We start from the raw sequence: 12,374 nt of genomic DNA, 5'->3' as shown, positions 1-12,374 counted from the left end.
TCTGGCTGTGGAGTGCAAGGGACAGGTGAGCTGTCACTCACCGAGCAACACTGAGTAAATGTGCTAGTACTAAATAAACAAGGTTAATGATGTAATTTTACTGATTTTCAGTAAAGCAGTGGACACATTACATCATTAAACTGGACAAGAAAATCAATCTGAATTGGTTTCAATAGGAGTACTAACATATGGATTGAAAACTAGTAAAAAGGACCATACACAAAGAGCAATGACAAAACAGTAATTTTCTGAATTGCAGAGATGACCTGATGGAGTACCACAGGAACTGGTTTTATTTAAATGGCCTAAATTGTATACTGAATTTGTAGATTACATTTAATTGAGAGATGCAGCAAATATCAGTGAGATGAAAGAAATAATTCAAAAGCATCCAGCATAATGGACCACGAGATTCGATTAGGAAAAATGTAAACCAATACACTTGAGGAAAAGTTATTCAAAGATATTCTAATGGGGAGAGCTGGCTGGAAAGTAATAGCTGAAGGAGCCATAATATTGACCGTACATAGAAAAATCTATTAGATAAGAGCTTATAATGTAATCGCTTTTTAAAAAAATGCTTTTGGGCTGCATAAGCAAAAGCTCCACAACCACCACCAGGGCAGGGGTAAATCCTTATCTACTGTCTGACACTCTTCTGTCTACAATTAGATTTGATACTAGAAGCACCGGTTCAGTACAGCTTTTTGCTACTAATGGAACTCCATTTTAAAAAAAAATTCTCAGTTACAGACAGCTTTTGTGCAGACCTCCAAATAGGACAAGAATATCCTACAGGAAAGAGGACATTTTCTCTGTGCTATCTTAAAAGATGTTTTGCCAATCTGGCTGGCAGGCATATGCACCGGGCTTCTATAATTTTTGGTGGTGTCCAAAACGGGTCCAAGCAGAGTCATCCCATCCAAAGGATGGAATAGGGCAAATGCCCCAGACCCCATGCTTTGGGAGGCCCTGAGGTCCAGGGTGGCCTGGGTGGATAATGGCGAGCCTGGCTCCAGCAGCAGCAAACAACCCAGCCTCAGCCCATTGTACTCCATCGAGTCCTGGTGTCACTTATGATGTGGGGAAGAAGCTATAAAGAGGAAGGGTAGCGATGGGGGAAGGGGTGAAATGGGAATGAGGGCAGAGCAGGGGCATGAAGAGATGAGGTATGGCAGGGCAGGGGCACGTGCTTGGGAGAACAGGTGGAGTGGGGGGTGGGTTGGGTTGGGGCCGGGTTGCTTACTTTTGCTGGCACCAAACCCTATGCTAACACCTAAAATTGCCCTGGACCCCCCCATATCTCCTGAAGCTCCCCCTCCTCCCGAAAGCATGGGATGGCTCTGAAAATAAGCCCAAACATTGGTGGAGTCAGGCATAAGTTCTTGAATATTGGTGGAGCACAGGCACTACAGGCCCATATAACTTCCTTCTATGCTGGCAGGTTCTTGTTCCCTTGCCCCTCCATGCAACACAGCAGTTTTACCCAGTCCCTGGATCCACTCCAGAATGGCACTACTAATAAAACTGTAACTGAGTGGGAAAAAGGAAAGGATAAACGGGTAGAAATGCCTTGTTAGCTGTCTGATCCTAAGATATTTTCAGTTGGTACCAAACTAGCCATTTTCCATGGTCTCAACAAGGTTTTGTTTCTCATATGGTGTGGCCACGAAGTTGCAGTATCTAACAAAACAAAGGCTCTTAGGAGACACTATTGTTGCAGTGTTAGTATTGTCTAGAACAGTGTTTCCCAAATGGTGTTGCATGGAACCCTGGGGTTTCGCAAAGTGAAAATAAGGGTTCTACGAGAAAATTCTACTCACAACTCAGCACTGCGTGCGCAGTCAATCAGTAGTGCTATAACACCGGAAATCCCCATACTCACTGTCAGGGAGCGTGGATCATGTAGGTGACAAACAATATGGCAAGTTAATAGTGCCTACATATAGAATTTAAATTATTGATACCAAAATTCCCCATGGATCATTGGCTAAAAGAAGGAACTTTAAAGAAAAAAGTGAGTACTTCAAACACTCCTGCTCTTACTGAAACCAGCAAGGAAGATACTGAGACAGTTCATTCTAATTATGAAGAATTATAGCCAACTAATAAGAAACACAGGTATGCAGAGGACTATTTGTCATTTGGATTCACAAGCAATGGAAATAAAGATGCTCCAGATGCCCAGTGTGTACTATGCAACAAAATATTATCTAACAGTTTTTTAGTACCTGCTAGATTGCGAAGACTTTTTGAAACAAATCACTCGGAAAACAAAGATAAAGACATTAGTTTTTTTAAGTGGAAGCTTGAATCACTTGAAAAAAGTAAACTCTTCACTGGTTTTTGAGCTTTATTATTTTTTGTACACATTAAATGTGATTTTTGTTTTTAAATATGTGCAATTAAACTAAATGTTGATCTCATGATCTTGTTTAGCATTTGTTTATTATTATCCTTACTTATTTGTGGTCTACTTTTTCAGCTCCATATATAATACTCTTATTAGGGGTTCCGCAAAATTCTTTTGAGTTTAAAAGGGTTCTGTAGCCAAATAAAATTGGGAAACACTGGTCTGGAACTAAAAGCATGGGTCAACTTATATAGAGATTCGGAAACTAACAGGATGCACATTTTATAATAGCAAGGTCTGCAATAAACCTCACAGGGAACCAGCCAGTTTTACCCATTTAAAAAAAAAAAAAAAAAGCTATCATTTCATTCCTAGTTAAAGGCCATTACTACCTGGGCATTGCAATGTTTCAAGGAATCTACATAATTTATAAAATCCAGTATGTATCTTTATTTTGAATATTCAGCACTTTGCTTTCTCTATTGTCCATTACTTCCATGTTGGACCTAAATGCCAACAGAAGTAGTGGCAAAAGCTTAATAAGAGGGCCATTGACTTAAGAACTATTTAATTTCAGTGGGAGAGCACTTTAACAACAGACTGGCTCTCAGCCAGAAGAATGATTTATCATGGGACAGGATACCCAACAATGAAGTCACCTGTAACTCTCTGCAAGTGTCTATAATGATCTGGAAAGGCAGACACAAGAATCATCTGATAGAGGATTAGAATGTTTTGAGAGACAGAAGCTGTTGGGGTTTGTTTTTGTTGGGGGGGGCGGGGGCATTTTAAGATGAGGAAAACTGCTACAGGAGCTGTATGCGCCAAGGCCAGAGGAACCTGGCCTACCTGAATACAGATGGTCCCTCAAAGAAAGGGCAAGTCAGAGTGAAGAAAAATAACATAGTAATACAGAAATAGAAAAACATTTAATAACATACTCATTGATTTTGAGTAGATCTGTGTAATTCTCCTGCTATTAATGAGCAATGCTGTGTACAAAATCTGCAATTCCACCTTCCAGATGGCCTTTTAGAGTTACCTGGTTTACACTTTTGGGTGGAGTTCTGGGTAAGGATATTACCAAAATGATGTATCTTTAATAAAATCTATACTTAAGCCAAAGTGAACAACTTTTTACAGCATCCTCTCTACTGAAAATATATTAAAAATTGTGTCTAAGTTTTTATTCTTGGAGCATACAATGAATGTAATATTTTGCTGAGGTTTCTGACACTAAGAAGTAATTGATATAATTGTTTCTAGAAACTGGGAACAGATTTCCAACAATTTTGGATAGCAAGTGCAGATTGCATGATAGTGGAAATATTAGGGTAAGAATGACGCATAGTAATTTTCAGGAGTTTGCATTCATGGTAATAACCAGTGAGTTATATTTCCAGAACAGTCTATGGTACTGATTGTATCCCCAGATCAATGGAGGAGTAAATATTTAGCCCTTATCTTTCTGTGTTTGTGCTGACCAATTTCTAATGCTCATGAGTTAATAAACTGGTTAACTGTGATTACCTGACATCTCATTAATTAAGAATACAGGAGGCCCCCAAGATGTGACCGCTCGAGTTTCGACCCCCTGCACTTACAACCATTTTTGTCAGTGCAGAAGGGGCCGGAAACTCCCGACTTACATCCTTGGTCCACATTTACCATGGCGCAGGGTGCCTATCATAAATGAGGGTTTGAGTTACGATGCCCCCCGACTTGCAATGCTTCCCCCAGAACTGATTGCATCGCAAGTCAGGGGCCTCCTGTAAATCCAACCCTTTAAGCAACAGTGTATTTAACCTAGTGGAGGAAACTAAGTAGTCTGAGCCCAGAGGCTAGGCAGCTGAACCGTGGGTCCCAGCTTCAAAAGTTGGCTTTAGACAAAGGGCCTGGGTCCCAAGACTGGTGCGGTAACGGAGTTCTGTTCAGACTCCAGAGGCTTAACACATTCATGGCTCCAGAGTCTGGGACTCCCCTTAGCGCAGTCTGAGAAGTGGCCAATAGGGGATGCCAATCCACATCTGAGATAGGCATCAGGAAAAGCAAATGGTTACAAATATGTAACAAATAAGGACTTACACGGCACTGGGTATTTCATTAGGCCTCTTGGGTATGTGAGTTTTATTACGGCTTAGCAAAGCAGTTCTGTTTTCTGAGTGGTAGATTATAGCAATAAACTACTTTAAAAGAGCAAGCACAGCCTTCTAGCAATGACAACAAAGTCAATCAGCATATCAAGCTGTGAGTTTTGCCTTCACTGTGTTTGCCATCTCCTTCATTTTATTGCCTTTAGAAATGAATTAACTGCAACAAGGGATGAAGGATATCCTGTGTCTCTAACTTTGAGGATTTCTCCCACAGGCACAGTCCAAGAAAAAAAAGGGGATGGACACAGTCTTTAAGCTGAAATCTGGAGAGTGATAGGATTCCTGAATTCTATTTCCAGCTTTGCAACTGGAGGGAGGGGAATTACTGCTCAGAGCCTCAGTTTACCCATCACTAAAACGGGCTTATGTTTATAGTACCAGCCCTGGGCTACACTAGGGAGTTATTTCGAAACAATCCCCCTTATTTTTAAGTAACAAGCAGAGTGTCCACACTACCAAGCCCCTCATTTTCAAACAGGCTGTTTATTTTGAAATCTGCACTGCTTTCCTCAGAGAATAAGGATTATTTTGAAACAGTTATTTCAATATAGTGGTAGTGGGGATGCTCCACTGCTGGTATTTCAAAATAATTACTCTCTAGAGTCATTCAAAGTAATTACTCCCCAGTGCTTCCTGGGTTCTAAGTCGAGATAGCACATCCACAATAACATAGCCTGCCTTGGACTAATTTCAAGGCTCCCTCGTAGTAGGCACCCATCATTTCTATTTTGTAATTTCAGAAGTTATTTCACATTTAGTTATTTTGAAATAATTTCCTAGTGCAGCCATGCCCCCCAGTAACCTAAAACTTCTAAAGCTTGATATTTGTAAACAACCCTTGATATTGTTAGATTAAAGGTGCTGTGTATGTGTAAAGCAAAACTGTACAAAGATATCACCAAGATGAATATTTTAAGAGCAGAAAGGGAAAACAAACTTGAATTTTGATCCTTGCACACCCCTCTCCTGAGGCTCCTTTCTGTTATGAGTTCCATGTAGCCCCAAAAATCCATGTACATTCTGCAGCTTGACTCTGGAAGTCTTGAAATTCCTGCAAGGCCTTGCAGTTCAATTAACTAATTCTACTCTATGTGCACCGGAACAGCGAATGACACGTGGTCACTACCTCTCAGAATATGCTTCAATGCTTTACAGTCGTGGAATGCCAACTCCAAAATGGAAGACAGTGCAAAGTCAAGCAGCCATAGTAATTAGTGCCTCTACTTCATCATAAAATCCCCTCCTTGGACAGTAAAGAGAACTAGAGGAATTGAGCATTACCATTTAAAATTGATTTATTTTTAGGCGATATCCCAAATAGTTTCACAAATATAGAATATTTCTTTCCTTATGTTTTTAAGCATTTAAATGAGCAGCTGCAAGAGAGAATGTGCATTTGAAATATATTGTGGTGATGGAGGTCCCAGAAGGATAGTTGAAATTCAGGCACCAGGCCAATTTAGTGAACTTGAGACAGAGGAAGAACTGTTCTTTTGCCTGTCAGACACAGATGAACAGCAGAACTAGCAATCATGCTCAGCGTACAGCAGTCTGTTATGCTGAGGCTGTATTGCCAAGAAGATTTAACAAACCAATTAGGATTTTTTGGTAGGGAGGAAGGATGCTCCAGCATTCTTCCATTCTCTCCCCACCATGGGCCTAGCACTGATGCAACCCTTCCATATCAGTCTACACCACGGGAGGGCAATAATTTTTTTTACCAGGAGCTACTTCAGACATTTTTTAAGTGGTCCCGTGCTGCCCCAGAAGGGGCGGGAACTCAGGCAGAAGACGCGAAGCCAGGACACTTCCGTGCCTCCCTACTCACAGACCCTGATTGGTCTGGAGGTGGGGGAGCATGCAAAGTCTCCCCCCCCATCCAGCCCAGAGAACTGCCAGCTGATCTGAACCCATGCCCCTGGCGGTGGGAGGACACTTCATGGACGCCATCTTGCTGCCCCCAGGTCAATGCTGGCCTGGGGAGGGGGAGCAAGTGAAGTCTCTTGCAGCAGCTGGCAGTTGACTTTAAGTGCTGAGCCCCTTGCAGGGCAGGAAGAGACTTTGCATGCTCCACCTGGCCCGAAGCCCTGATTGGGGTAGGGGAGGGGGAGCACGCGAAGTCTCCTCCCACCTTGCGAGGGGTGCAGTGCTTCTAAGCACCGCATGCTCCTTGCAGGATAGGGGTAGGGTGGAGGACACTTTGTGTGCTTCCCCCATCCCTAATTGGCCTGGGAGCAGGGGAGCGGCGGGGCCTCCATGGGTCGGATCCAGTCTGTGGAGGCCCTTTTGCCCACCCCTGGTCTATACAAAACCAGAGCACATTATCGATCTCCAGATACACACTCACCAATATGCAATCCACAGGGGATACACTGTATTTATGGTTCATCTGCACAGCGTGGTCTAATCCATGTCAAATCCCCACCCTTTAGGACTAGTTCTAGCATTTCAACTCTCTGAACAGCTCTAAAGAGTCACCATATTTTTAAATAAACCTAAAAGAATAATTACTTTCTTTACAGCAATAGACCACATCCAAAGCTGAAGAGCTTCCTGATAGAGTGGAGATGACTTGCTCCACCATCTGTGGTGTTTTGTGGATCCCTGAAGTGAGGAAAGTAGTGCTGTGCATGCCAGACAGATGGCTCTGAGTTCCAGAACAGTTACACAGAGATGAGCTTCTTGCTGAGCACACATGTCCAAAGCCTGTAGGTGCTCCAAGCACTCATCCTTGAGCAGAGCCTTGGTTAGCAGAGGGGAGAAGGGTATTCCTTTACACACCTGTAATGGGTCATTCCTCCAGTTTAATGAGGACATGCCAAGGCTTATCAGTTAACTGTGCAAGCGACTACAGGCAGTCCCTGAGTTACGCGGATCCGACTTACGTCGGATCCGCAGTTACGAACGGGGCACTTCCTCTCCCTGGTCTCGAGCAGACCAGGGAGAGGAAGCAAAGCGGTGGCGGAACGCGCGGCCAGCTGACAGCCCAGACGCGTCTGGGCTGTCAGCTGGCCACGCGCTCCGCTCTGCTCCCCCCCCCCCGCTGCAGACCAGGGGGAGGGGGAGCAGAGCGGAGCAGAGCAGAGCGGCGGAACGCGCAGCCAGCTGACAGCCCAGACGCGTCTGGGCTGTCAGCTGGCCTTGCGTTCTGCCGCTCTGCTCTGCTGTGCTCCGCTCCGCTCTGCTCTGCTCCCCCTCCCCCTGGTCTGCAGACCAGAGGGAGGGGGAGCAGAGCGGAGCGCGCGGCCAGCTGACAGCCCAGACGCGTCTGGGCTGTCAGCTGGCCGCGCGTTCCGCCGCTCTGATGTGCTCCACTCTGCTCCCTCTCCCCCTGATCTGCAGGGGGGGGGGAGCAGAGCGGAGCACGCGGCCAGCTGACAGCCCAGATGCGTCTGGGCTGTCAGCTGGCCGCGCGTTCTGCCGCTCTGCTCTGCTCCGCTCTGCTCCCCCTCCCCTGGTCTGCAAACCATGGGGGGGGGGGGGGGAAGCAGAGCGGAGCACGCAGCCAGCTGACAGCCCAGACGCGTCTGGGCTGTCAGCTGGCCGCGCGTTCCACCGCTCTGCTCTACTCTGCTCCCCCTCCCCCTGGTCTGCAGACCTGGCGGACGGGGAGCAGAGCAGAGCAAAGCCGCAGAGCCCGAATGCAGCAGGATAGCCACGGCGCGTCTGGGCTGTCCCGCTGCCCGCGTGTTCCGCCGCTTTGCTCCCCGTCCCCCTGGTCTGCAGACCAGGGGGAGGGGGAGCAAAGCAGAGCAAAGCCACGGAGCCCGAGGGCAGCAGGATAGCCACGGCGCGTCTGGGCTGTCCCGCTGCCCCCGTGCTCCGCGGCTTTGCTCCGGATGCCTGTGGTACAGCAGCTGGGGCGCTGCCGGTTGGTCCCGTAGCGCCGCTCTGGGTGCCACTGGACCAACCCAGCAGCACCCCAGCTGCTCTGCCCCAGGTGTCCCCTAGTCAGCAGCTGCTGAAAATGACCAGTGGCTGACTACAGGAAGCCCCTGCCCCGGGCTTCCTGGAATCAGCCGCTGATCAGTTTCAGCAGCAACTGACTTGGGGATGCCTGGGGTTCTTAAGTTGAATCTGTATGTAAGTCAGAACTGGCGTCCAGATTCAGCCACTGTTGAAACTGATCAGTTTCAGCAGCGGCTGAATCTGGACGCCAGTTCCGACTTACATACAGATTCAACTTAAGAACAAACCTACAGTCCCTATCTTGTACGTAACCCGGGGACTGCCTGTACATGCTAACGTCTCTAATGCACATGAGAAGGACACGTGGCACAAACTGTTTGAAGGAACAGAGGGATGGCTGGTGCTATTTGCCCCTTATGCCCTTGGTTAAGGAATGGGAGCAAGAGGATCCAAGGTAATGGTGTTGCTGCAATGGACCCTGCTGGCACGAAGAGCCCAATGTCATTCACGTACCCAGCACCTGTGCAAACCAGAACTGGGATCCATGTGGACAATTACACAAAGAGGAGACATTTTCATCTTCTGTCCAAGTATGGACTTCACTCCCCATTCCTCCCCGCTTGGTGTTCAAGGCTTCAGCTACAATACCTTGTAATCCAGCATACCATGAAACTTGAATTTTATACCACTGGACACAGGAGATTCACAACTTTCAAAACATACATATGGCTATTAAGGATGTTAAGTATCAGGTAACTAACTAATCAAATAGTAAATGCATTTTTGCACTGACTATTGGATTAGTCAATAGGGCGCATCCATCTTTGAAGTGGAGCAACAACCCTAGGGCTGTTGCTACACTTCAAAGGCAAAAGCGCCGAAGCCCGGGGTCAGCTCCCGTTTTGAAATGCTGCGAGGCACCTGACGTTGGGTTCCCCGCGGCATTCAAAGCAGCAGCACTGCACAGAGCATCTGATCTCGGCTCTGTGCAGCGCTGCCGCTTTGAAGTACCCCTTCGTCTCTTCTCTTCTGCGGGGGGAGGTGGGGGGGAAGTGACTAGTTAACCATCTTCTTGACTATCCGATAAGCATTTGCTTATCAACTAGTCTTTCACATCCCTAATGGCTATGTACATGCTTATAAGAAATGTATCTGAATCCTTAACATGAAACTGCCAACCTCATCACAAAAATATCTTCCCTGCTTTTCAATCATCTATTCAAGTAACTTTTATAACTGATACATTTCACATTTATTTCAAGCTATACAACCTTCACAACAAATCATTACTAAACCATTACCTAACAGACAATATTAAGATGGTATTTTCCCTTGGGCATCTGCCTATAGCAAAATTATTCTGAAGAACCGGGCCTATCTTTTAAGTTGCTATGCTGGCAGTGCTGGTCCAATTAGTTGAATGCACACACAGGTCCTGGAAAGTCCACCAAAACCTGAGAAATGATCAGTTTCCCTGCTTTGCTGCAGCCTAGAAACTGTTATACTTCCCACCTGTGTGCTCTAAGTAATACATATTAAAAGGTAAAGAAGAGGAAGAAAGAGATAAACCTACCTACTCTATACGTGTGACATGTGTCTTCCAAGCACCCTGCATGTTGAAAGACATGTTATTTTTCCGTTGTTTCTGGCTATGCTCCACCTGCCTCTACCAAATTAACCTAAGCACAATTTGCACTGTGGTAATTAAAACTATGTTTGTGTTATTTGTCCCAACACACCCTGCACCAACTCAGCTACTCCAGTCAATAATGTGCACATCCTCTGGCTGATACTGACCACTAGTACTAAAGATTTTCTGCTAGGAAGGAGGGTCAAAGCAATGCAAGGAACCTTTGGGGAATAGCTACAAGTAGAAGGAAGAAGAATAGGTATGGAAATCCTAGAGACACCCCCAAAAATAAGTATTTTTCCCAGACTACATAGTTATACGGTACTAAGACTTTGCTATAGTGTTGTAACAAATTGACTCAAAAAGATACTTACATCTCCCAATCTTGGATCAGAATAACTTTCTCGGTTAAATGCTCCCCAACATTTTAATAAATAACTGTCTGAGTAAAACAAACAGTTCCACACAAACCAGTGCTTCAACATACTTTAGAAAAAACGTTATCTTTCAGAAATACTATATGCTAAATGTCCTGAATTAAAGGCTCAAGTCATTCAGCATATTATGAATGTGGAGGTTTTTCTGTTTGCCCTTTGGGGTCACAAATATTGTAGATAGCTACATATCACTGAAATGCCTGTTTGTAGTACCTTGTCAATGTCAACTGTGGAGCCCCTTTTGACTCAAGCAGACAGACTTTTTGGAGGTGGGGGGTCAAGATGGGAGGGGAAAGGGCAGGCCCAGCCAACCAGTGTGTGGGGCCCAAGGCAGCGTGGCTGAGCTGCACGGCCAGGAAGGCAGGGCCGGGAGCAGGGCAATGCAAGGCTCTAGGCAACTGCCTCACTTGCCTTGACCAAGGGCCGGGCTTGGGAAGGAGCCATGATTGGGAATAAATTGGAGGATTTTTTTGGTTGGGGAAAGTTGGTTTGTTTGTTTGTTTGTTTAAACCTCACACTACAGTCATCACTTTTAAAAGATTTAGAATAGAAAAACGTTGTACAAGTTGAACCTCTCTAGTCCGGCACTCTCTGTTCCGGCAACATCCATGGTTCAGCATGATTTTCGTTAGCTGGATGTCCACTTATCATGGCCAAGTTTCCCGTGGTCCCTTAAAGCTACCAGTCCTGTCTCTCAGTTTTCTGTGTTGTTATTTTGCACTAATTATCCCTGAATATCTTCTAAGAGCCTAGTAAGCAGTGGAAGTGTTGGTAATGCTGCTAGACAATATTGACCTCCTGGGGTCCAGCAAATTCTCTGGTTTGGCACAGTCAGGTCCCAAGGATGCTGGACTAGAGAGGTGCAACCTGTATAAACACTCTAAATACTCAGGAAAAAAAATTCCCTGAAGCCCTTTTGGGTTGGTTCTATACTATAGTGACTGAGCTCCCCCCGCACAGTGCATACTGGGCCATCTCATACAGAGGCAGATGTTCTGTAACTTTAGGGAAACTGAGAGGCTAAAATTGATTAAATGCCCAATGCCATCTTAAACTTGCTATGCAGGATATTCAGAAAAAAGAAAAACTTAATATTTGCAGGTCACCTTGAACTGCACTATAGCGCTTATATTATTTTGGTGTGGGTTACTGTTATTTAAACTTAGCTTTGGAATTTAATTTCTTGAATCAGTGTGTCTTCTAGGGATTAAAAATAAGATCAGAAGTCTGTTGCAAAGAAATGATAGACAAGGATTTAAAGAAAAAGACATAATACTTGCCCAAGAAAACAATCTGTGTCATTCATCCATTGGTTTATGAACTGTGCTGTGATGGGCTCAGGGTTGTGTGGAAATCTGATGTTCTCTAACGTGTGCAGAAGTAGCTCAGGATTGTAGTAAAGGGCAGCTATGGCCACCTGAAGACACATGGTACGAAGCTCACTCGTTTTAACTCCTCGAGTCAGTCGCTCTAGCACAGCTTCTACAAACAGTGGTATACACTGGGGACATATGGGGCGGGAGGGGAGGATTAAATGTTAAAAATACTACCAGGTTGCATGACAATTTAAAAGCATTTATCACTTTCAAAAGACAAAGAATCAATGGGAATTCTGCTATTGTGCAGCACATAACAGTATAGTATATTCATTTTCCAATATAAAAACAAGAGTGTACCTTTACCTTAAGACTATCTGCATGCTTCTAAAGCTTTCTAAAACAATTATCCCTTAGACTTAACATAATAGATAGTATCAACACAAAGGTAAATATTTTGGGGAAATTTGGTAGGATTTGTTTCAGTGTGTATAAAAGAGCTCAAATATTTTCTTGTCCTGAGCTAAATAAAAAACATCTTAGACATATACATAACCCTCAGTAAGTAGTATGTAT

At 44.8% G+C, this 12,374-nt stretch overlaps 1 protein-coding gene across 1 annotated transcript in view; it reads right to left on the bottom strand.

Annotated features, from left to right (window-relative positions):
• Positions 1-12,374, bottom strand: part of IPO8 (importin 8) — a 74,813-nt gene that overhangs the window by 8,507 nt on the left and 53,932 nt on the right. Inside the window, exon 21 of the mRNA XM_075940701.2 lies at positions 11,763-11,983. Coding sequence (XP_075796816.1) covers positions 11,763-11,983 — 221 coding nt within the window. The remainder of the gene's footprint in view (positions 1-11,762; positions 11,984-12,374) is intronic.

Source organism: Pelodiscus sinensis, chromosome 1 (genome assembly GCF_052426305.1).
Source record: "Pelodiscus sinensis isolate ZL-2025 chromosome 1, ASM5242630v1, whole genome shotgun sequence".
Taxonomy (NCBI): domain Eukaryota; kingdom Metazoa; phylum Chordata; order Testudines; family Trionychidae; genus Pelodiscus; species Pelodiscus sinensis.
This window is presented reverse-complemented; position numbering and strand designations above follow the sequence as displayed.